The sequence below is a fragment of the Carcharodon carcharias genome, chromosome 1, assembly GCF_017639515.1.
Source record: "Carcharodon carcharias isolate sCarCar2 chromosome 1, sCarCar2.pri, whole genome shotgun sequence".
NCBI lineage: Eukaryota > Metazoa > Chordata > Chondrichthyes > Lamniformes > Lamnidae > Carcharodon > Carcharodon carcharias.
In genome coordinates, this window is record NC_054467.1 from 53,148,454 (window position 1) to 53,175,385 (window position 26,932).

General features: G+C 44.8%; 1 protein-coding gene across 1 annotated transcript in view; it reads left to right on the forward strand.

Moving 5' to 3' along the window:
* Positions 1–26,932, forward strand: part of rbm46 (RNA binding motif protein 46) — an 89,552-nt gene that overhangs the window by 40,330 nt on the left and 22,290 nt on the right. The window contains exon 3 of the mRNA XM_041194697.1: positions 25,781–26,575. Coding sequence (XP_041050631.1) covers positions 25,781–26,575 — 795 coding nt within the window. The remainder of the gene's footprint in view (positions 1–25,780; positions 26,576–26,932) is intronic.

Consider the following 26,932-nt stretch of genomic DNA (forward strand, 5'->3'; position numbering starts at 1 on the left):
TATAATGTGGAAAAATGTGAAGTTATCCACTTTGGTTTGAAAAACAGAAACACAGACTATTTCCTAAATGGTGAGATTGGGAAGTGTTGATGGCCAAAGGGATTGGGTGCCTATGTTCAAGAGGATTTGAGTACAGTAGTCATGCTACAATTGTATAGAGCCTTGGTGAGCCGGACCTGGCGTATTGTGTACAGTTTTGGTCTCCTTACCTAAGGAAGGATGTACTTGCCATAGAGGGAGTGCAACAAAGGTTCATCTGGGATGGCGGGCTTGTCCTAGGAGGAGAGATTGAGGAGACTGGCCTATATTTTCTAGTGTTTAGAAGAATAGGAGGTGATCTCATTGAAACATACAGAATTCTTACAGGGCTTGACAGGATAAATGCAGGAAGGATGTTCCCATTGGCGCTGGGACTATAGAAGCGGGCAATAAGGGAAGAATACTTTGAACTGAGATGAGGAGGAATTTTTTCACTAACTGGAATTTTCTAGTGCTGTGAAGGCTCAGTCATTGAGTATGTTCAAGTCAGATCAATAGATTTCTAGATATTGAAGATATCAAGTGATATGGGGATAGTGTGGGAAAATGGCATTGAGGTAGAAGATCAGCCACAATCTAGAATGGCAGAGCAGGTTTGAGAGACTGAATGGTCTAATCCTGCTCCTACTTCCTATGTTCCTATTTATCATGACACGCTGTTTTCTGTCCTTAAACCAAATTTTTTATCTGACCTGACACTGATCCTCCTATTCCAACGGCCTTTTTTTTTTTAACCAAACTTTTATATGTACTTAGTCAAACACTATCTTATCCTTATAGACAACATCCATTGCCTTCCCTGCATCAACCTTCTCTATTCCATCAAAAATTTGAATTTGATTAGTTAAGCACAGTCTGCCTGTTACAAATCTATGTTGGCTCTACTTAATTAGTGTAAGCCTCTCTGCCTCTTCCATTTTTGCCTTGCTTATTGTTTCCAAAACCTTACCTACCACTGATGCTCAACTGACCTGCCTGAAGTTACTTGGAATTAGGCTGGCCACTACTGGACACCAGAGTGGCAGCACTATGGCACAGGAGGAAAGACCTCCACCACCACACCGATACTATAGGCCTCCCATCCACTAGGCCGCAACTAAAAGACACACTAGGAGCATCTTTGTTTTTATCAGTCAGCTGTGCTGTCTTATTAATAACATGAGAAAAAGAAATGTCATCCACCGATAGCAAATCTGAGCCCAGCCAGCGTAAAGTTCTGATGCTGAGGTTCTTTGACAAGCTATTGCCACTGATGGAAAAGCCAAACCAGCCCCATTTGCTCATAACCATAACATGGGCCTGCTGCGCATGACGAACTTAAGAAACCCAGAGCCTAGTAGGAGCATGCGAGGCAGGGCCGCATTACTGGGGCAGCTATGATCTCTAAGCTTTCACCAATTCACACCCAGGACACTGTGCCTGATCTTCGTGCCTGTTGCATTTTCCAACACGGCTTTGGGATGTGACATGGGATAGTGCTGGGCACATTCCTAGATACAGATGTTGGTCATGGGTCTCTCTGAAAAGTTAGTCATGGTAATGTTTAGGATATGGTATGGTTAGAATCCCTCCTTCCTAAACCTTTACATTTGAGTGTGTTTGCTAAATGAGGGGACTCAATGGATACCCTTGCCCCACTCAGCAGGTTTGAAACCACAATTGGCTTTATGCTTCCCGTATGGGATCGCACCAAAGGTGGTGAGAGTCTATTCCCTCCTGGGAGGTTTACTTCCCTTTGCTGCATATGTTGAAATAATTTTGCAAAATTACTTTAGGTCCTTGCCTGTTTAAATGATTCTTCAGCCCTAACCCTAATTTCCCGGAAATAAAGGCATCCAGTACTAGGCAGTGGACAGGCTACCTTACTAGGAATCTCCTTACACCCTTCCTTGGATAAGGGTGTCGCATTTGCCACTCTCCAATCCCCCCCTCCTCCTTTATATCTAGGGAAGAACAAAAGATTTTCACAAGCTTTCCACCCTAACTTCCTTTAGAACCTGGGGCACAAGTCACCTGTACCAGGTGATTTACTACTCTTGGCACGGCTATCCTTTCCATTACATCTTGCATATCAATTTTCATCCCATCCATTAACTCTAGCATCTGTTTCTACCAATATTTTGTCTGCAACTTCTTTCTTAATAAACACTGGCACAAAGAGTAATTAAGTATTCTAGCCTTGGCATGTCGGTAGAAAATTTTTGGTTTCCCTTTTATGCTGCCTTTTTATTCTCACGTTCTCTCTGTCTGTCTTATTTTCTCCTCCACCCTCTCAACTTATTGTATTTGACCTGGTTTTCACTTGAAGAATTAACATGTATCAGATCTTTTTTTTTCTGTTCTCTCTTTCTTTTATCACTTTAGGAGTCCTTATTTGAATGTACTTAGTCTGTACTGAAACTTCTTACAGATCACACATTTTTCTATTACAGTTTTTCCTGTCAATCTTTGGCTCTGTTTTTAGTTGGCTAGGTTCTCCCCACATCCCATTGAAATTAGCACGCTTCCTATTTGGAAGTTCTCCTTTAGATTGCTCCCTTCTCTCCATTACTAATGTAAACTTTATGGTATGATGGTCACTCTTCCCCAGGTGTTCTGCCAAAGGCACTTGAAAATTTTGGCCCACCTCCTTTACCAGCACCAGATGCAGTAATGCCTCCTCCTGAGTTGAATCGAAAACATACTGGCCAAGTAAGTTCTCCTGAACACGTTTCAGCAATCTCTCCCCCTCCTTTGTCTTTACTCTAACATTTTCCCAATTGATAACACTGAAAAGAAATATTTGGGATAGAATTAGTAGTCACATGGAAAAATATGAGTTGATAAGGAAGAGCCAGCGTGGACTTTTAAAGGGGAAATCGTGTTTAACTAACTTGCTGGAGTTTTTTTGAAGAGTTAACAGAAAAGGTCGATGAGAGTAATGCTGTTGATGTGGTGTACATGGACTTTGAAAAGGCATTTGACAGTGCCACACAACTGACTTGTGAGAAAAGTTATTGCTCATGGAATAAAAGGGACAGTAGCAACAAGGGTACAAAATTGGCTGAAAAATAAGAAGCAGGTCATTGGATATTTTTCGGGCTGGAGGAAGGTTTGTAGTGGAGTTCCATAGGGGTCAGTATTGAGGCCCTTGCTTTTCCTGATATAAATGATCTAGATCTTGGTATGCAGGGAACAATTTCAAAGTTTGCGGATGATACGAAGCTTGGGAGTGTTGTGAACTGCGAGGAGGAGACGGTGTGGAACGTCAAAAGGACATAGACACGTTGGAGTGGACAAATAATGGCAGATTAAGTTCAATGCAGGGAAATGTGAGGTGACATGTTTCACTGGGAAGAACATGGACAGACAATACAAAATAAGGGGTGAAATTTTGACGATGTGCAGGAGAAGAAAGACTTGGGTGTATATGTGCATAGATCATTGAAGGTGGTAGGACAGGCGGTGAGAACAGTTAAAAAAGCATATAGTATCCTGGGCTATATTAACAGGGGTATGGAGTGAAAGAGCAGGGAGGTTATGCTGAATTTATGAGACACTCATTAGACCTCTGGAATATTGTGTACAGTTCTGCGTACCATATAGGAATGATGTGAACTAATTGGAGAGAGTGCAGAAGAGGTTTACAAGAATAATTCCAGGGGTGAGAATCTTCAGCTATGAAGATAGATAGGAGAGGTTGGGACTGTTCTCCTTGGAGAGAAGGTGGCTGAGGGGAGATTTGATGGCGATGCTGAAAATCTGGAGGGGGCTGAACAGAGTAGATAGGGAGAAACTGTTCCCACTCGTAAAAGGATCAAGAATGAGAGGGCACAGATTTACAGTGATTTACAAAAGAAGCAAGTGTGATGTGAGAGAGAACTTTTTCACATGAGTGGTTCAGGTTTGGAATGCATTGTCTGGAAGTATGGTGGAGGCAGGTTCAATCGAGGCATTAAAGAAGACGTTAGTTGATTATTTGAATAGAAACAATGCACACGGTTACTGGGAAAAGGCAGGGCAATGGCACTAGGTCATAATGCTCATTTCGAGAGCCGTTGCAGGCATGATGGGCCGAATGTTCTCCTTCTGAGCTGTTAAGATTCTGTGAGGTCTCCCAATATCACCACTCTTTCACATCCATGAGTACTCTGCAGATGTGCTCCTCTATTTGCTGTTTGGAGGCCTGCAGAATATCTCCAGTAGCATGATTATACCTCTTCTTTCTTAACTATAAACAAATGGATTGTTCCTGACCCCTCAAGGACACCCTCTTTCCAACACTGCATTGTCTTCCTGAATCAGCACTGCCACTGCATCTCTGTTTTCTCCTTCCCTATCTTTAATGAACACTGTGTCCTTGAATGTTAAATGGCCAGTCCTTCCCATTTTAAAGCCTGGTTCCCATTATTGCCACTACACCTTACTCTCTCATGGTGATTTGTGCTTGTTAGCTCAGCAACCTTATTCACTACATTCCAAACCTGTCATTGTATTCCTTGTAGTACTCCCTTAGTGTGCTCCTAATTAATGTGGTACCATTCCTTCTCAAGTAGTATCCAATGTGTTCACTCATTTATGCACCTAATTCCTTTTCTCCACTTCTGTATACTAAGAACAAAGAAAAGTACAGAACAGAAACAGGCCCGCCGGCGCTGATCATATTGCCCGTCAACTAAAACATTTTGCACTTCCGGGGTCCGTATCCCTCTATTCCCATCCTATTCATGTATTTGTCAAGCTGCCTCTTAAACACCACTATCGTACCTGCTTCCACCACCACCTCTGGCAGTGAATTCCAGACACTCACTACCCTCTGCGTAAAAAAAGTTTTCTCCTCTCAACTTAAATCTATGTCCCCTAGTAATTGACTCTTCCACCCTGGGAGAAAGCTTCTGACTATCTACTCTATCCATGCCACTCATAATTTTGTAAACTTCTATCAAGTCGCCCCTCGATCTCCGTCGCCCTAGTGAGAACAATCCGAGTTTCTCCAACCTCTCCTCATAGTTAATAACCTCCAGACCAGGCAGCATCCTGGTAAACCTCCTCTGCACCCTCTCCAACGCCTCCATATCCTTCTGGTAATGTGGCGACCAGAATTGCATGCAATATTCAAGTGCGGCCTAACCAAGGTTCTGTACAGCTGCAGCGTGAGACCAAGGTTCTGTACAGCTGCAGCGTGAGACCAAGGTTCTGTACAGCTGCAGCGTGAGACCAAGGTTCTGTACAGCTGCAGCGTGAGACCAAGGTTCTGTACAGCTGCAGCGTGAGACCAAGGTTCTGTACAGCTGCAGCGTGAGACCAAGGTTCTGTACAGCTGCAGCGTGAGACCAAGGTTCTGTACAGCTGCAGCGTGAGACCAAGGTTCTGTACAGCTGCAGCGTGAGACCAAGGTTCTGTACAGCTGCAGCGTGAGACCAAGGTTCTGTACAGCTGCAGCGTGAGACCAAGGTTCTGTACAGCTGCAGCGTGAGACCAAGGTTCTGTACAGCTGCAGCGTGAGACCAAGGTTCTGTACAGCTGCATGGTTCAGCATTCAAAGTGGTAATAAATATGTTATAAGCAGCTTTCTGCCCTTTTTGATTTTTTTTTTGCAGGTAAGCCATAATGGCCATTATTATCACGTGACTTGTACAAGAACACTGGGCCACTTTCCAATAGTGGTAATCTTATTTTGCAATCCGAAGTCTCCTTACCACCTGCCATGTTCAAAAAGGCCTGAACTTTTCACACCTAGTGGCTTATCATTTAGTCTCTGTGTTTGGAGGAAAAACCATCAAGTTAATGAATTTCTGCTTACTAATTTGGAACACCGAATTTCAAGATGTCTTTTTTAAAATCTGTCGGGATGCAACCTTGTCTTCTCAGTTGGTAAGAGAAAGGCAGTTGAAATTCACAATTCTGTTTGGTAGCTGGGAGCCATTTTGAAAAGAATCTTTACACTCAGTAGAAGCTTTTAGAATAAAATAAATTATTATACAAATTATTATCTTGTTCTTGTTTGCCAAGAATTTGGTGAGTGAACTTTCGGGTCCCTGCTCTGAGTTCCAGCTGCTATTGCTGGCACTTTATAGTCTGACTATTGTCACTCTCCTACGGTAAACGATCTTCTCCCTTTTTACCCTATGATTGTCCTTATTCCCTATGGGTCCCATCCCTGTTTTACCCCACAGCTATTTGTTAATTCGCTTACCCTGAGAACAGGCATCTTTAGTTACTTCACCCATAGACTTATTCTCTGGTTTGGATTCTCAAATTCGCCTGGCAGCTTCCTGTCCTGAACACCGATTACCCTAACGAATAGGAGGTAAAGTAAACTACTCGCGCACCCTCTGATGTCAACATTCGATCCAGCAGTTGGTGTAGTAAAAATTACCACACTCAAATATGAGGTTCAAGCAAGCAAAGATCTTTGAGCACGTGCAAGGGAGAAGCTCCTGGTCACCCAGGAAAAACTTCTCAAAAGATGCAGTCTATAGCACCTTTTTAATAATTATTTTAGTGCATTCATCACATGGAGGGTTTCTTAACCTAATCAGTGAGCCAGACGATACACGCTTAGCAGTTGCTCCTTGCTATCTCGACTTGCAACCTTGGCGTGGCTAGTTTCTACTGTGACACAATCGCCCTGTCTAAAATTCAGCTCCCTTATCTCCTTCTCAGCAGCGACAATAGCACGTTGTTACAATCCTTGGCCAAACCAGACCCTGGAACGTGGAGGTAGGTGGGTCAGGGGGGTTAGGGACCAGTCATGTTTTGTTTCAAGTAGTTAAAGGTTGAGATTAAAGACACCTGCTTTTAGAATAGACAATAATATTAGAGGCCACAAGATTCCACAGATTTGGAACAAACAAAAACAAAATTTACAATACAAGTTTAGAAAGATAAAACAATTTATAAAATATATCATATACTCTAACATTCAGAATCAACTTGAGGTGCATGTGAATTGACAGGCAAACTGGTCGAACATACCATACTACAGAATAATTGACAGATGTAGCCAATGCATTTCTCAAGAACCCACCCAAATGTTAGTATTCACTTGGAGTTACATAATCTCTTTAAACTCTGCCTTCTTCACAAGGGATTCCAATTCTGTACTTTCAAAGATCTAGTCTCGGAACTCCCGCAAAGTTGCTTTGATTCAGACTGCCTAAACGACAGCTCCCTTCCAGGGTTTGTTCCTCAGGATTTCTCCCAAGCCCTGAATATCTGGAGGCTGCTCACCACAACACCTCTGCTGTCTGGAATCTCTTCTACTTGCTTCTGAAAACGCACCCAGTCACATAGGATTTCTTGAGCCCCAATTCTTAGCTGCACTGAGCCATCAATGGCTCCCAAAGCTTCTAAGCTGAACTCTCAGAGCGGCATGGAACAAGCAAATGGCTACTGGGGCTTCATCTGAGCCCCAGCTGCACAAAGTTACCAAATTACTCCCCAGCCTGACAGCAGCACTTTAGCTGCATGGAGCTAGACACCTCCTTCTGCACCTGCTCATGACTGACTAGAATTGACTGTCCTTTGAACTGCTCTTTACTGATCATTGAATTGATCTGGGTGGCCTATCAATACACTCCCATTGGTTCCTGCCTAAGTAATGAAGATAGGCCCTATGTAACAGCATTGGAACATCCCTTCCCTTAAAAGTTACAACGCCCGTAGACTAAGAACTTATATATAGCACACAAAGACTTATGCTTAGACAGGCTGTGAAGGATATTATTGTTCATATGCTAAGCCAACACTTCCAGAATCACCATTGGTCATGCCCCTCGTGTCTACTCTAATATTATTGTCTATTCTATTTACTGTGTGTATATTTTAATACCAACCCTAATTGTCCCACTTTAGACATTCATTGGTTATAAAACACGTTGGCATGTCCTGCAGTCATGAAAGGCACTACGCAACTGCAAGTTTATTCTTTCTTGAAATCCCAATTGGATTTAATAGTACATATCCTATATGTATGATTCTTAGTTTTGGCTTCCCCACAAGTGGAAACATTTCCTCTATTTGTCAAATGTCATCAATGTTAAACACCTGTATTAGGTCAACTGACTTCTTTCCAGAGATAAGAGCCTGAGCCTGTTCAGCCTTGCCTAATAAGTACATCCTCTCAGTTCTGGTATCATCCACATAAATATTTGTTGCATCTTCTCCAGTACCTGTGTATGATTTGTATAATATGGGCACTAGAACTATGCAGAAGTTCTGGAAAGCATTAGCCAAAATAATTCAGTATGCATCTATAAAAATAGCATTTTTTTCTTAAACAGGCCAATCTAGATTGGTTTTGCACACTTCCTCTTGGCTTCCCAGAATGTGGTCAAACCAATGTTCAAAATAAATTTAACATAACTTCTCTTTTTTTCAATTCTTTCTCTCTAGAAACAAAACCCCAGTGCTGTGCTTGCTTTTAAAACATAGATGAGTGCATCTGTGCCCCAGATCCCTTTTCTCCTTTGCAGCATTTAGACTTTTACTTTCCAAAAAGTTGTTACCTCCTTATTTTTCCAACCAAACAACTTATACTATATTAAAATTAATTTCTAGATTACACAACTATTCCGCAAGTTCATTTATGTAATGCCACAGTCCTTCGCAGTATCAACTATATTCTCAATTGGGTATTGTTGCAAATTTTCATATCCCCTGTAGGAACAGGAGGATTCAGATTGTCTATTTAAATTGTAAACAACCGTGTTCATGTTCACACCACTTTCCACCTTTGCCAGTCTTGGGTGGTTACCCTTAACTCCTACTCTCAACTTCCTGTTTTGTAGCTAACTTTTGTACCTTCTGCTACTTATTCCCTGACTTCGCGTGCTCTGACCTTAGTCATGAGTCCACCATGTGATATCTCATTGAAGGCCTTTTGAACATCCAAATATATTACATCTGCCACTCTTTCTGTTACTTCTTCAAATCCAACCTAATATGGGGCGTTATGCTCCTTAAGTTAGTTCATCAATTTCTTCCTCTTTCAGTTTTAAATGTCTATATCTTTTATTATCGCTTCTAACACCGCTTGGCACTTCATTTTCTCCCCAGTAAGTACAGAGGCAAAGGCATTGTTTGATATTTCTATATTTCAGAGTAGTGTAACCTTAACTTGTGCTTACATGATGGTCCTAACCTGATTTTTTTTTTTTTTGTTATTGATGTATCTGTAGAATATCTTATTTTTATGTTACTTGATCGTTTTGTTTCATAGGATGGAACTTTACGGCCATGTTTTGGCAGGGGCAGGGCTTTAAAATGCGGCAAGCTATTTCAAAGTCCATTGACTTCAGCAGGACTGTAAAATCCCGCCAGCATAAAATTCCACCTTCTGAATAGTTTGTTTTGCCTTCTTTCCTCATCTCATCGTATTTCCTTCTGTTATCCACTCCTTTGTTGTCTATGGGTAGAATTTTTCACTTGGCGTGCGCCCAACATACTCGAGTATGAAATAGCGTGCAACGATGTTGGGCGAGCATCCCAACATCATCACGCACTCACGCGATATTTCGGTCGGTGGGCACGCATGAGAGTCGGCAGCGTGCACACCAAAAATTGAGGCCAATTAAGGCCATTAAAGTAGCAATTGATGGTGATTTTTCACTGCCTGTCCAACGTTACAGTTGGTGGCCAGGCCAAGCAGCCTTTGCCTTTTTGAGGAACCCTCATTCAAGGGCATGATGAAGTTTCCAAGATTAATTTAAAAAAAGATTAAAATGTTTGGACAGAATTTTCAGCATTCGTATGTTGAGGTGACTCATTCTGACGTGTGGTGTGGACACTTTTTTCCCAGGTTTTACATTCTGTTTTTTTTGATTTGAAATGAGTCAGCTCCCTGAGGAGCTTTCCTACCAAGCTCCCCCCACCCCCACGCTGACTTCAGTGCTCATCCTTCTACTGCCCCTACTTGGCAACGCTGAGTCTTTCATTAATTGAGCTGTTAATTGGCCATCCAGCGTAAAATTGCAGTTGGCAGTCTGTTAGCCAGCTGCCCTTGGGCCTGCCGATCACAGCCGCCCGCCGACCCGAAAATTCTACCCTGCATATTATATATTTAAAATAGCCTTTTAATAAAACCTGGTGCTTTTCCATTGTAACAGGTTCTGCTGCATGTATTCTAGCATCTAATCTGATGCTCCTTGTATTTCTCCACAGAACCATAGAAAAGTTGCAGCACAGGAGGCCATTCGGCCCATTTTGTCTATGCCAGCCCTCCTCAGGGCACTCGGGTGCCCTTTCTAATTCCACCTTCCTGCACCTGGCCCATAGCCCTGCAGCTAACAGTACTTTAGGTGCAGATCCAGGTACTTCTTAAGAGTTTAGAATTTCTGCCTCTACCACCAACATGGGCAGCGAATTCCAGACACCCACTACCCTCTGCATTTAAAAAAAAGTTCTCCCTCATGTACCCCCTACACCTTCTGCCACTTATCTTGAATCCATGTCCTCTGGTTCTAGAATTCTCCACCAAGGGAAACAATTTTATCCTGTCCACTCTATCTATTCCCCTCATAATTATATTCACCTCAATCAAGTCACCTCTCAGCCTTCTTTGTTCTAAGGAAAATAACCCCAACCTACCCAATCTCTCCTCATAGCTAAACTTTTCTAACCCTGGCAACATTCTAATAAACCTTCTCTGCACACTTTCCAGAGCTATTATGTCCTTCCTGTAATGTGGTGACCAGAACTGCACACAATACTCCAGTTGTGGCCTCACCAGTGTTTTATACAATTCCAACATTATATCCTTACTTTTATATTCTATACCTCTGCCAAAGAGCATTCCATATGTCGCCTTTACAACCTTGTCTACTTGAACTGCTGCCTTCAGGGACCTGTGTACTTGTACGCCAAGATCTCTCACTTCATCTGCCCCTCTTAGTATATTCCCATTTATTGTGTAATCCCTGTAACTGTTTGACCTCCCTAAATGTATGACCTCACACTCCTCTATGTTAAGATCCATCTGCCACTTTACCGCCCACTCCACCAACCTATCTGTATTGTTTCGGAGATTATGGCTATCCTCTACACTATCCACTACTCGGCCAATCTTTGTGTCATCTGCAAATTTCCCAATCGTGCCCCCCACGTTTACGTCCAAATTGTTAATATATAACACAAACAGCAAGGGTCCCAACACCGAGCCCTGTGGAACATCACTTGAGACAACTTTCCATTCACAAGGGCATCCATCGAGCATTACCCTTTGTTTCCTGTTACAAAGCCAACCTTTTATCCAGTTTTCCACATTACCCTGAATCCCATGGGCTTTTACTCTCCTGATCAATCTGCCACGTGGAACCTTGTCAAATGCCTTGCTAAAATCCATGTACACAACATTCACTGCGCAACCTTCATCAACCCTTCTTGTCACTTCCTCAAAGAATTCAATCAAATTTGTGAGGCAAGACTTTCCTTTAACAAATCCATGCTGACCATCCCTGACTAGTCCATGCCTTTCCACATGACAGTTAATCCTATCTCTCGGGATTGATTCCACTAATTTGCTCACCACCGATGTAAGACTAACTGGCCTATAATTGTTTGGCATTTCCTTTGATATCCTTTTTAAACAAAATTACGTTTGCATTTCTCCAGTCCTCTGGTACCTCCCCTATATCAAGTGAAGATTGGAAAATCATCCTCAGAGCATCTGCTATCTCCTCCCTGACTTCCTTCAGCAGCCTCGGAAACCATACATCTGGCCCTGGTGACTTATCAACTTTCAAGGATTTCAACCCTTCGAGTACTTTCTGTCTCTTTATGACTATCCCATCCAATATCTCGCAGTGTTCCTCCTGGAATACTATATCAACATCCTCCCTTTCCTTTGTAAACACGGAGACAAAATATTCATTCAAAACCCTTCCCACAGCCTCTGCATCCACACACACAAGTTTCCATCTTCATTTCTGATAGGTCCCACTTTTCCCTTAACTAACCTTTTAGCATTAATGTATTGGTAAAACATCTTTGTGTTATCTTTAACTTTACTTTCTAATTTATTTTCATGCCCTCTCCTTGATTTTCTTATTTCCTTTTTTACTTCATCCCTGCACTTCCTATATTCATCTTGGCTATCTGCAGTGCTTAGTTCTTTGTGCCTATCGTCCGCTTTCTTTTTCTTTGATCTTCCCCTGTATCCCTCGAGACAACCAGGGGGTCTAGATTTGGCAGTACCACTCTTACTTTTATAGGGGACATGTCTACTTTGTATCAATGAGAACCTTTTGGAATTGAAGTGGCTTTGCAGCTTGCTGTGAATTAGTCCATCTTCTGGTGTTGTAACATTTGATTCTATGGTGTTTAGCTGATTTTACCTGCTCTCTAGCATGTTAACTTTCATTTGGAGGGGAAGGGGCAATTTCCAAAATGCTAACTTAATTTGGTGGAGAACTGAGCCGTATCTCTGCCTATTCTGCCACAGGACATTCCCTTGCCATGTCAAACTATTCAGGAGCAGAGCTTTAGCAATTGTTGAGTTGCACTCGCATCCTGTTTGCTTGATACTAATCAAGTGAATTTGCTGCATAGTTAAGCCCAATTTTTTCAGTATACTAACTGTGTGAAGATCTTGTGACATGAAAGTTTCTGCTGCAGTTGTTCCTGGAAATACTCATGGTAGACTGTAATTCTGCAAAACCATTGTGCTTTGGAGAAATCCAAATGACTCGGTAATACTTACGCTCACATACAGCACTTTTGAATATATGTCGGACTCTGCATCTGAGGAAGAACATACACTGGCCAGATCAGCAGTTTCCTGCTTCTCCATTGTCAACAGCACATGTAGCTAGTCACTCAAGCTTCATGAATGCTCCCTCCTCAAACTAAATGCGTGGGGGTGGTAAAGTCATGCAATGCATTGAATAAGTGATGTTTGGCACTGTGAACAGTTGGCTTCTTCTGGGCCACTGGAGTCCTGATGTACTCAAGTCGTAAAATATTTTATATCAAGTTGTGATACAAAGATAAGTAGGAAAGGAAGTTGTGAGGAGGACGCAAGAATCTACAAATAAATATAGGTAGGCTAAGTATGTGGGCAAAAATTTGGAGGATTGAGTAGAATGTAAGAAAATGAGGTCCACTGAGGGAAAAATAGAAAAGCAAAATATTATTTAAATGGAGAGAGACTGCAGAATGCTGCAGGCCAGATGTCATCGGACATGAATCTCAGAATGGTAGCTTGCAGGTACAGCAAGTAATTATGAAGGCAAAAGGAGTGTTGGACTTTATTGCAAGGGGGATGGAGTGTAAAAGTAGGAAAGACTTGTGCAGGCGCGCGCCTAACACGTTTGAGCACAAAAGAGTGTGCAATGACATCAGGTGAGCATCCCAACGACATCGGGCACTTGTGGGTGCTGGAGCCGCCATTAATTAAGAGGCCAGTTAAGGCCATTAACAAGCCAATTGAAGCTGATTTAACGTTGCCCATGCAATTTTGCAGTCTTCACGTGGGCTAAACAGGCAGGCGGCCAGCCGACATTTTCAAAAACCTCATCCGCTGGAGGGATAAAAGCGGTCAACAGTATTGCCAGTGTGAGTTTGGTAAATATTTTGCTGCTGGTGACTTATTGCTACTTGGCAGCTTCACCTCTGTTTGGGGCTTCATTGTCAGCATTTCCAGGCTTCATTTCAGGTCTCCTTGGTGCCTCCAAGGCCTCGGGAGGATTCAGACCAGGTGGACCCTTCTCGATATCAGACAGTCTTCTGTGACCATGGTAATGGGGATTGTGGTCTCCACTGCAGGCACCTCCTCTGAGTTGGAAGAGAGGAGCAGAAGGGAGAGGAGGCTAGGTGTCTCAGTGCAACTTCCAGGGGAGGGACCTGTGGAAGGAGAGGTGCAGGCACAAGGGACGCAGGACCAGGAGGAAGCCCAAGGTGGAAGGGGCCACAGAAGACGCCACTATCCTGCTGCCAGGGTTTACAGGTGGCGATGCACCTCAGGCATATTGAAGTAGATGCAATGCTGAAGGAGGATTCGCCTCTCAAGGGAGACTGTGACATCCATTTGTCAGATGGTTGGGCCTGAGATCAGCTCTGACTGTGTGGGTGGACACCCCATGCCAGTGGCTCTGAAGGTCACAGTGGCCCTCAACTTCTACGCCTCCGGCACTTTCCAGAGGTGAGATGGGGAATCTGTGTGGAGTCTCCCAATTAGCTGTGTACAGTTGCATCAAGCTGGCAACAGAAGATCTGTTCAGGCAGGTACTGACCTTTATTCTTTATCCTATCATAAGGCCAGCCAGGTTGAGAAAGCCAGAGGCTTTGCAGCGATTGCTGAGTTTCCCCGCATCCAGGGTGCAATCAACTGCACACATGTGGCCCACAAGACGCCAGTGGGTCAGCCAGGTGCCTTCATCAGTAGAAAGGGATTCCACACCATGAACGATAGTGTGTGACCACAGGATGCAGATTCTACAAGTCTGTGCAAGGTACCCTGGCAACTCCCATGACACTGACATTCTGAGGCACTCCCAGCTGCTGAGGCTCTTCAGTGCTCTAGCCCGACTGGAAGAATGGCTGCTGGGTGACCAGGGCTATCCCTTGAAAAGGTGGCTCATGACGACTCTCCGCCACCCAAGAACAGAGGCAGAGCAGCGTTACAATAGGAGTCATGCCTCCACAAAGGTGGCGGTAGAGAGGACCATAGGTCTTAGGAAGATGCCCTTCCAATGCCTGGATCGTTCAGGGGGTGCTCTATGACACTCTCTTAGTGGGTGTCACTGATAGTGATTGCATGCTGCACTCTCCACAATCTGGCACTGGCAAGGGGGTACCCACTGGAGGAAAAGGATCTTGGTGCAGCTGTATAGGCCACAGATGATGAATTCATTAGTGAGTCAGAAGAGGAGCATGGTGGAAGTCTTGCTAAAACTACGTATGGCACTAGCTCTACCACACCAAGAATTGTGTGAACAGTTTTGGTCCCCTTATCTAAGGAACGATATACTGGCATTAGAGGCAGTCCAGAGAAGATACACTAGGTTGATCCTGGGTTGATGCCTAACAAATTTGATTGAATTTTTTGAGGTGACCAGGTGTGTAGATGAGTGTAGTGCAGTTGATGTAGTTTATATGGATTTCAGCAAAGCCTTTGACAAGATCACACATGGGAGATTTATAAAGAAGGCAAATGCACATGGGATACAGGATAATTTGATAAGGAGGATTCAAAGTTGGCTTAGTTGTAGGAGACAGAGGGTGATGACAGAAGGCTGCTTTAGTGACTGGAAGCCAGTGTCCAGTGGCGTACCACAGGGATCTATGCTGGGTCCCCCATTATTTATCATTTATATGAACGACGTAGATGACTACATGGGAGGTAGGATTAGTAAGTTTGCAGATGACCCCAAAATTGGTTAAGTGAGTTGAGTGTCTTGGGCTACAGGAAGATATAGACGGGATGGTCAAATGGGCAGATAAGTGGCAGATGGAATTTAACCCTGAAAAGGTGCGAAGTGATACACTTTGGAAGGAGTAATTTGACAAGGAAGTATTCAATGAACGGCATGATACTAGGAAGTTCTGAGGAACAAAGGGTCCTTGGTGTGTGTGTCCATAGATCTCTGAAGGCGGAGAGGCATGTTAGTAGGGTGGTAAAAGCATATAGGACACTTTCCAGAGATTACAACCACAGAGGTCCTGCTTTTCGGTCTACTGCCTACCTCCCTGAATTCTTGATGCAAAACCACATCCTTTTTCTACCTATGTCATTGGTACCAATGTGTACCATGACCTCTGCGTTATCACTCTCCCCTTTCAGAATGCCCTGCAGCTGTTCAGTTATATCCCGGACCCTGGCACCAGGGAGGCAGCACGCCATCATGGAGTCATGTTGATGGCCACAGTAGCGCCTATCTGTTCCCATGACTGTTTGCTCTTTCTCCCCTCCTCTACAGACTGGCTGCTTGTGGTGCCAGAAGCTTGGCTCTGTCTGCACTCCCTGGAGGAACCAGCGCCCCCATCAGCCCCCAAAATGGAATACCGATTTGCAAAAGGGACTCCAGGGGACTCCTGAATTACCTGCCTGTTTCTCTTGGACTGCCTGGTGGTCACCCATTCCCTTCCTTCCTCAAGTCCTTTCAGTTGTGGTGTGACCAACTCTCTAAACGTACTATCCACAATGCTCTCAGAATCGCGGATGCTCCACACTGTCTCCAGCTGCCATTCCAGCTCTGAAACCCGAGCTTCCAGGAGCTGCAGCTGGGCACACTTCCTGCACACATGCTGGTCCCGGGCACTGGAAATGTTCCCGGCTTCCCCCCATGGCGCTCGAGGAGCACACCACAGCTTTGAGCTCTCCTGCCATGACTTATCCCTTTAAATTAAACCTTTTCAATCAATTGCTCTAGGGCCCTTCTTTCCTGCTCCTTGTTACTGCAGAATATACAAACTATAACCCACAAAAATACCTTAAATTATAAGCAATAAAAGTAGTAAATACTTACCAGTCATTCCTCTCCCTTGTAGCCTCTACTGCAGTAGGGCAAAACTATTCTCTGAAGATTTAAGAAGTTGGATCGCAAAGAAAAATGCAAAGAGCACCTCTTCCCTTCTGTACCGAACTCCCGCTGTGCACCAAATCGCCAATACCCATACTCACTTTGGCTGTGTCTCACTTGGGATGAGGTTTCTCCCCTGCTCAAATGCCAAATGACCTACTTCTGCTCCTACATCTTATGGTCTTAGGAGAATGCTGAGGGTGTGAAGACAGACATCGGTAACTTCCAGGGAGTTAGAGACACCTTGATCCAATGCCCCTTCAGCTGGGCTATCAAAGATCAGCTCCAACCTCGGGCCAGTGTTGCCGCCTCCATCCTGGATGTCTGAAATGATCCTTTCATTTGTATCCAAAGTCCACTCAGTGCGTGTGCAATAAAGTTTCGAGGCACTCACGTCCAACATTATATACTGGCGTACCCTGCACCAGAAAGAGAAAATGTGAAGTTCTCAGGCCATTAGAACCAAGGAAAATTCAATGTTATTGTCACATTGCGTACATAATGACATTACCATTACTGGTGTTCATAACCACACCAGCAGACCTATGAATCAAACATAAGTTAACAGAAAATCACCCGTGAACTGTCCCTTTTGTGTTCGTGGTGCCTTTAACTTATGTTTGCGAGTGCTATGTCTTGCTGCCCACTGCCCCCCCCCAACCCACCCCCCCCAACCTCGCTGGCAGCAGCATTGAAGACATCCTGCTGACGCTGGTGTCTTTTTGGCCTCAGGTCGTCCTCTGGCCAGTGGAACCTGCGCTGGCTCCATGTGGCAGGGAGTGGCCAGTGCCATAGCTAGCATATCCCAGTCATTGCAGCCTCAACAGATGCCGTGGTCACTGGCAGAGGGGTGGAGGAGCTGCTGCCATTATCCAGAGCAACCTGAGAGGAGCCTGCGTAGACGACAAGCAGCTCGTAAGGTCGCTCTTGTCCTCCCTGCTCACCATGGATGGATGGGCACCTAGCTGAGATACTGAGTGCCTTATCCATCTCCCACACTGGCATTTGACCACATGAGGTCATTGCCTGTATGAGTGGCTTAGTGGTCCGAGTGTAACCCCAGGAACCCCTGATTCTGTTCCTGGAGCTGCCTCTCTATGAGAGTCTCCACTCTCAATGGAGAAGGCAGTGCGCTTGGCCATGAGGGTCAATGCTCCGCTTGGACTCCACAACGGAGACTATGGCACACAGACCCTTATGGATCTCCAACAGATCCTCCCGCACATCCTGCTGGACATCTGCCGCCTAATGGATGACTCCAGAGGCTTATCATCAGCCTTCGACCCAGCATCTTCCTGATCCCCAGCAGTCTTCCGACTGCCGGCGCCCTGGGCACTCTGTCTCCCCCTGCACCTCAAGCGAGTGTGAAGTGCCCTCACCAATGTGCACCGACATTCTAACCAAAGATCTAATGCCCACTGAGATGCTGGTATCCACGCTGGTGCCTGCTTCAAAGACTGGGTGTGACGCAGGTGCAAATGCAGCCTGATGGTGCTCCAGCGTCAGGGATGGTCCTTCTGATCCAGAGCCTGAGTGCATGCTGGCGAATCTAAAAGGGAGAACAAAGACATTTCATTAATTTCAGTCCCCACACGGTGACTGTGCGTGCTAGAGACCCTGGAGAGACATGGAGATCTGCATCATGGTGCCATCATCTTTCAGTGATCAATAGGGACTCCAGCTTTGAGGCTCCCATCAATGAGGAGATTTCACTAGATTGGTTTCATAATCTAAAGTCTCACCTCTGTGTCCTGCGCTCTTACCTTGGCCCGGCACTCCCACCTCTCCATGCTCGGTTGTACAGGGAGAGTGCTGGCTCTCCAGCGCAAGGGCATCCTGCTCGAAATGGGAGAGAAGCAGCAGGTTGGGTGGGGGAATGCCTGTACATTCCCTTTTTGCTTGGTTATGGCTCATTTTCTGCTGAAATAACAGAGGAGCATTGATTAATTCACTCTCAACCTGCAGCGCCATTGCAGCCTGGCCAACCCAGCTGAGGAACACATCGCAGGGCACATCCAAGTCGAGGCCCTCGAGCCACAAGGCACTCAGTACAGTCAGCCAGGGCTCACTCCTGTGGACAGCACCAGCATTATTGCCAGTTGTCACTCGGACTCTAGCATCCCTGAAGTCCATGGGGGGAGGGCAACACCTTAACAGTTAAACACACTGACCAATCCAACATGGTATTCACCCTTCCCGAGCGCAGCAGGTCATTGAAGCGTTTCCAACACTGCACTCATATGCATTGCACCATGCCATGGCTGCTCACCAGCGCTGCCACCTCCTCCCATGCCTTCTTGGTGAGGTGCGGTGTCTTCCACCTCCCATCTCTGGGGACAAGCAGCCACCTCCTCCAGGAGGACAGCAAGGCATTTATCAGAAAAGCTGGAGGCTGAGTGCCCACCCGACCTGCCTGTCATTTCCAGCCGTACTTGAGTCCATCGGGACAACGAGCAACAGATGCCCTTCTCTGGCAGCCTTCCTGGGGTTGCCTGTGCCGTTTTAAACTGGCCACCAGGTGACTATTGGACCCAGCAGCTGACAGGCCCCCACCCCTGTTTAGCCCTTCCAGACCAGTGAGGAGCAGCGTTAGCTTGAAATCACAGCCAGAGGCTGATCGCGGGCGGTGGGCTGTTTCCCGGCCATTCCCAGGCACCCCCCCCCCCCCACCCAACCTGACGACCTCAAAATTCTGTCCTGAGTACTTTATTAAGTAACATCACTGTTGAGGAACCGCAGCAGCCAATTTGTGTACAGCAAGCCACCTCAAACAGCCATGTAATAATGATCAGATAGTGCTATTGGTGTGATCTTATCTGAAAGTGTACCTTTGGCAGTGCAGTGCTCAATCAGTACCACAGAGTATAAAGCTAGCCTACAAAAAGCATACTGGCTGTCCAAGGAGGCAGGAACATGTAGGGAAGTAAGTTATGCTCGACTTGGTTAGACCCATCTGGAGTATTGTATCGCATCTCCGGAAAGAATATATTGGTTTTAGATGTAGTGTAGTGCACATTCCCTAGAATAAGATTGGGGCTAAAAAGTGTTGTTATAATGACATGTTGCATTAAAGCTGCTTGCATTTCCTTGAGTATAGAAGATTGAGAGGTGATCGAATTGAGGTGCTTAAAATAATAAAAGGATTTGATAACAGTACTGGATGCCTGTGTTCATAAGTTGCACTGACACTGGCCAGACATGGGATGAAGTTTTGTGCCCTCCCACATGGTGAATTTGGTGGTGGGGTAGCATTTAACCTGGCAGGAGGGTGGCAGGTAGGGGCCTTGCCTCCTTCCCATCTCCACCCCAATGAAGGCCTTCCTGCCCTGCCGCCAACTTTTTTTATTCTTTCATAGGATGCGGGCATCGCTGGCTAAGCCAGCATTTCTTGCCAATCCCTAATTGCCCTTGAGAAGGTGGTGGTGAGTTGCTTTCTTGAAATGCTGCGGTCCCTCTGGTGTAGGTACACCCACAGTGCTGTTAAGAAGAGAGTTCCAGGATTTTGACCCAGTGACAGTGAAGGTAATATAGTTCCAAGTCAGGATGGTTTTGTAGAGAATTTGATTTATGTCCACTTAAGGGCCTCACCTGCAGCAGGCAGGCGGCTCATCATGTAAGGAGCTTGAGAAACAAACCCTGCTGCATTTTCTTGCGGGCTCCCAGGACAGTTCAAGGGCATTCCAATGTCTGATTGCGGCACCCAGCATCAGTGGAGCACTGAAAGCCACCCCCTGCTATTGCTGCTGACTCCCCCACGACCCCCAATCCACCATCACTCACCTGTGCCTGGGTCCCTCCTCGATCTGAGGCCCATGTTTGGTGAAACTGCTGAGTACAGAAGAGCTGCCAGCCTTTGGTCAGCAGCTTTCAGCATGCTGCTCCTGGCCCCTTGATTCTGGAGGAAGGCCCTTTGCTGCCCTGTCAAGTGCCTGACTGGTACATCATTTGGCAGACCTTCCTGAACAGAGGTGACACAGCGCTCTTGCCAGTTCTCCAGCCAGCAGCCACGGCCCCTGTCAGCTTCAAAAAATTCTGTACTTGAACCTGTATGTGCACAGAATAATGCAGAAATCCAAAGGTTGCTGTCAGTAAACATACCCTTCTCAAGAGGTTGTGCTAGTTACGTCACCCCAGACAGCAGACATCAGAAAATCTATGATGAATGAATATACCTGCTTTTCCTTTTCTTGCAGAATGGGCTAATAATCGGTAAATGCAATTCAACACAGATAATGTGATGTAGTGCTTTGGTGGAAGGAGACTCACTGGTTAAATTCAGACATTTACTTGAAGAGGAAAAAAATGCAGGGTTATGGCAAATGAGCCAGAGAGTGGGAGACTAATTGAACAGCCCCACTAAAAAGATGACACAGGCATGATGGGCTGAATGGCTGTGCCTTTTTTTGTTCTAATGGTTACAGCACAAAAGGAGGCCATTTGGCACATTGTGACATGCTGGATTTCTGCAAGAACAGTGCACCAATTACCTCTCCCTTGCCTTTGCCCCTGCAAAGTTTTCCTCTTCAGATAATTATCCAAGTCTCCTTTCAAAGCCATGATTTAACCTGCCTCCACCACACTCTTAGCCAGTGCATTCCAGATCCGAATTGCATAAAGAAGCTTTTCCTTACATTCCCTTTGTTTCTTTTGCCAGTCACTTTGAATCAGTGTCCCCTGGTATCTTGATCCTTCCACCAATGGGAACAATTCCATCCAGATTCTTTATGATTTTGAATACCTCTACCACTACCTCTATAATTTTGGTAGGAAGAATAAAATTCTTACTTGAAAAGTTGCAAGTTTAGGCGGGGTAGAGGAACAAAGGGATCTCGGAGTATTAATGCACCAATCACTAAAAATTGAAGCCGAGATTTGCAAGGCCATAAAAAAAGCAAACTAAGCACTAGGCTTTATTTCTAGAGCGATAGAATTGAAAAGTAGGGAAGTTAAGCAAAACCTGTATTGAACCTTGTTTAGATTACACTAGGGTACTGTGGTCGCCATATTATAAAAAGGAGATAGAGTCACTTGAGAGGGTGCAGAAAAGATTTACAAGGATGATACCAGAAATGCATGGTATATACATATCTGGAAAGGATTGACAGACTAGGTCTGTTTTCTCTTGAGAAAAGAAGACTGAGGGGTGACCTAATGGAGATCTTAAAAATTATAAAAGGTTTTGATAAAGTGGATACAGAATGTTTCCTCTTGTGGATAAGAGCTTAACCCAGGGATAAGAAACTTCTGCCTTTTGGCAGAATTCTGACTTTTTGATTCTGGAATTCTACCCTTTGAAATGTTTTTCCAACTTTCTCCTTCACAGAGGCATATTTAAAATATATCACACTTGAAATATTTTTAAAACGAACACAATGTTACCCTAAGTTTACAAATGCAGCAATGGAAAGGGAACAGACCTGTTATTGATTCTGGCAGAGGGGCATGTGTGTGTGCAATGTTCTTGCCCCTGGCTGCCTGTGCAGTGTGTTGACATGTGGCTTCGTCGGATGAGATAATAATTAAATAGTAACAATGAAATTGAATAACTATCCCAGGACCACTCAGACGGGGCACTGCAGCACACTCCAGATAGGGTATCCTGCATCATTACTGTGTGTTGCGCCCTTCACAACCTAGCATCGCAAAGGGGCGATCCCATTGCTAGATGGAGAAATTGAGAAGGATGAGAGGAGGAGGGCCAGGAACATGAAGCGAATGATGAGGGTCAGCTTCCGTGGGACAACGCCATTGAGGAAGCATGATGTGGAAGACGTGCCAGTGCCACTTTAATTGCTACCAGATTCCAGGAGGAGTAAAGTGAAGGCACTAGGAGGTGGCCACACTACCCCTGTCCTTTGATGCCATTCCATTGCATTGACAGTTATGGCCAACCAGTCACATAGAGAGCAGGTTCAGCATTTACAGTAGCACCTTGCGTCTCACGATTCACCAGGCCTTAATTCTTGAAGGTCAACCCTGTATGCTTTCGTGCTAGCAACAGTGAGAACACTGCGGCAACTTAATTGTTGCAATCGTCGCCACATTAATGAGAAACTACAGCAGCCAGTGAGATGGGGATATCATCTGCCTGTCCAGGTCTTCTCCTTCGGCACGACCACTGAGGAGGCAAAACTGCTGTTGGTCCCTTAAGGCTGCTCAGTTGCCCTCACACAATGGTGTGTTGTGAGGAAAAAGGATTACAAATGCATTAAGCACACACTTCCAATAAAGATTGTAACATACCTCCACGACATCACACAAGGGTGCAGAAACTATCTTCAGTGAGGTTGACATCACATGAATGTAAGTCTCACAAACGGACACTATCACTGAGTGGGTTAATGGCTAAACCTCAAAATAAGAGGATTCATATGTACATAACAATGCTTTCAGTTGCATAAGCCATTCACATAAACATAGAATGTATTAAGGAAAGTGCAATATTTTTACAGTGGTTGCTCACCTGTGACCCAAAAGTGATTTCAATATTTTGTAATTTTCCTAACCCTACCACTATGCCTGGGTGCAGCCCCAACATCTGCAGCAGAGGTGGAGACTGACGTCTGACTGATAGATCCTGATGTCTGCAATGACCTTTCGCATGTCCTTGGTGGCCTGAGACCTGGAGGGCCCTAGCTTGATAAGGGTCATGGGCAGATGCACCCTCCTCGGCCTGAGCAGTTGGAGTGGATGGGGTCACAGGCAGAGGAGATTCTGAGTGGCTGGACACCCTTGGAGTGTCCTGAGTGGAGTCCCCTGGGATGTCCAGCTGACACATTCTCCCTGTGGGTTCCTGAGGACCTCTCCCTGACTCATTGAGGAGATGGGGCACGTAGAGAGAGGTAAATGTGCCCAACCCCCTCTATCGCCAAGACGTTGATGATGCCCATCAGTGTGTGTGACCATGGAGTCCAGGGCCGAGAGCAAAACCTGCTAGACCAAGGCTTCCTTGGTGATTCCCAACCTTCCCGATCTGATCTCAAGGCACTCGCATGTCGGAGCCTTGACATCAGGCAGAACATGGGCAGACTCCTCCATCATTTGCTCCAGTCCGCTGAGTGACTTTTGCATCCCTGCCTGATATTCTGCTGCCTGTTGTTACATCTCCAGCATTGTGTTGGTGGCCGTTCACAGTGGCTCATCTTGGAGTCAGCAGGTGGTTGGTCTCCAGCAACCCACTGAGTGCCGGAGACCTCGGCTGTCCCTGCCTCCGACTGCTGCAGGGACATGTCAGTGATTCTCCAATAGGTGACCCAGAGCTTAATCTGGAACTGTGCACCACCAAGGTGTGTGTCTCTGCACTGTGAGAGGGTGCTGGTGAGCGCAGTGACGGTTCTTCCTAGGTGGTTTCCTCAGCGTTCTCATCTGAGGTGGCCTGGGGGCTGGGGCTTATGTAGTGGCCTCTAGTTCAAAGTCTGAAGAAGGATAAAGAGACAAGGAGCTAAAAATGAGATATTTTGCATTTTAAAAAAATTTCACTTGCAGATTTTATTACCGAGCAAAATATTGGTGGATTGATTAAATTTAAACAATACCTACAACTAATGCAGTAATTATTTAAACATCTCTCATTTATCTAAAAACAGGACATTCTGGAAGTTGTTACTTTCAAATGGAAGGTTATAATGAGCTAGTTACTGAACATACATGAAATGACAGCTTGTTCTACTGACTTATTTATCTCTCAGTAACTATATGTAATAAACATACACATGTCACGAGCTGCTGGTGAGGCAGGATACTGGGGGCAATTCCAAGATCGAATGTGGCCCTGAGTATGAGGCAGCTGAGCAGAACATCCCGTATGGCTGCTGACTGGGAGAAAATCAAGCAGCTGGCAGCAACTTCCAAAGAGCATAGTTCACAAGCACCATGCAGAGGTACAGCTCAGGCCTGCCCTGGGCAAACTTTTTTTCTCTCTACCCAATAACCCCAGACTCCCTGTAGGAAACAACTGGAGAGAGGGCTCCCTTTAAGACTAGTGTATCCTGTAGTGCCTGAAGGCCTTTCTGCCTCGGGCCAGTATGTGTGAGTTTAGGGGTAAGGGACACTTTTGTTAACCTGAGTACCAAACTCGTTTCCTTGGTTTTAAAGAGGGTAATAAGTAATTCCTCTATTTGTGCCCTAATCTCTGAATTCTCTAAAGCTGCTTTGTTAAGCAGCAAGGAAAATTGAACATGGCTGCATCATTAAAAATGAGCATAAACAGTTGCATTGACATAAGACATAGAGCATTCAATTTGTAATTATGTTCTAGCAAACCTTGTAAAACGAGGCAAAAATATGAATTTTAAAAACATAGCTTAATTAGTTTGGAGATTCCAGTGTTTGGAGAAACCAGTTAGATTCAAAGTTCTTATGTACAAAACAGCAATTTGTATTTACGAAATGCCCCAAGTTCTCGACAGGATCATTATAAAATAAAGTATGATTTTGTACAAATGCATTGGTGCATATTCTTGATGGTAATAGATAGTAAACAATGGGAAAACTGATTTCTACCCACTTGGAGTCTAATCATTCAACCCATTTGATGTGGTCTTGAAGCATTTGCATTCACTACAGATCATAAGAAATGCTATAATTATATAATTCCTTGTTGCAAAATGAGTTCAGGCCTTAAAACTGTAATTAGCCCTTCTTTTCCCACTTTTAGTCTAGTTGCCAGTGCTAGTTGCTAGTCATGGGTAAGGAACCTGCTGGCAGACAGGAGCAAGAAGACACCTTCCCAAGCTCAGTTGAATGACTTCCTGTTTTTCCCTTCTGAATACATCACTGAATTGTACTTGCCAGCCCCTGTACCAAGTTTGCGCACAATTATCCCAGGCCCACTTGGCACTCGGTGCTAAAAGTGTTTTTAAAGTTAAAGAGCACTTTGGGCTCAATATCCGTCCCTTACTGTTTGGTGGCATTGACCCAGTGGGTCCAGGGCTGTTCCGCCAGAGCCTCTGGACTTGGTAGTTTCCTCTCCACAGTCGCCATTGCTGCCTCAGGGGGCGGCGAGGGAGGTGGTAGTGCGAGGGTGTTGAAGCTCACAACCCCAAAAGCTAACTCTGCTACCCTTCAGCCAAAAAAAATTCCAGCTAACTGGTGTTTCCAGATTTCAGAGTTCCGTACTGGCAAGGTTAAACTGTACTGGTAATTCATTATGATAGAAAATAATAAGTATTTTAACAGTTTACAACTTAGATCCAAGCCTGTGTTGCCTTTGAATTTACACCCTACCTCATCTATTTTTTCAGGTACTTTCCAATTGTGGGGACATACTATTCAAGTGGACTGGGCAGACCCAGAAAAAGAAGTAGATGAGGAAACTATGCAAAAGGTTAAGGTACTATATGTGCGAAACCTGATGATATCTACAACAGAGGAAACCATAAAGATGGAGTTTAACAAAATCAAACCTGGAGCAGTTGAACGTGTGAAAAAACTCCGAGACTATGCATTTGTGCACTTTTTTGACAGAGATGATGCAGTTGCTGCTATGAATATTATGAACGGGAAGTGTATCGATGGTGCTGGCATCGAAGTCACCCTTGCAAAACCAGTTAATAAAGATGGCTCTTGGAAATACACTCAAGGTAGTCAAGTCAATCTTAATTGTGAAAATCAACGACTGACGTTCACCAACAAAGAGGAAGGGGTACCAAAAACCCCAGGAAGGTCACCAAGCTTACCAGCACGTCTGAATGGCCACCATAGTCCATGCTCACCTGAACTGGAGAGGTGCACATATCCTCTATTCCCTGGAATAAAGCTTACACCTTTGAGTATTTACTCATTAAAGCCTAGTCATTTTCAGTCCTCAGTTACACACTTGGAGTATTACTGCAACAAAAATAACTGGGCACCACCAGAGTACTACCTATACTCAACTACAAGTCAGGACGGGAAGCAATTGCTTGTTTATAAAGTGGTTATTCCATCCCTTGCAAACAGTTCACAAGGTACACTGAGCCATTTCATGCCCGATAAGCTCTGCACAATGCTGGAAGATGCTAAGGAACTGGCAGCACAATATGCATTGACACATTTAGGTAAGCTTTCCTGCTTGTGTTAATTTTAAAGTGCACAGAACTAATGAAGTCTGCACTATATCGCAACAGTGTACATTTTAAATTAAGGGACCTTTCCAACTGTAGTTTTGAACTAAATAATTGCTTCGCTTTGCCTCACATATTTAATTGATTTAAAATAAATTTCTGACTTCTACAGATTACAGCCACTGAAATGGAGTGCCATTATTGGATTACGTTCTGAATGGGAAAATTTGCAAAATAATTAATTATTTTATTTTGTAATGACATAGGAAGCTTCTCGCATGCGAACAGCTCTAGTCTTGCTGCTTTGGAGCACATAGGGATATTCTAGAGATCTCTGCCTAAGGTGTTAAG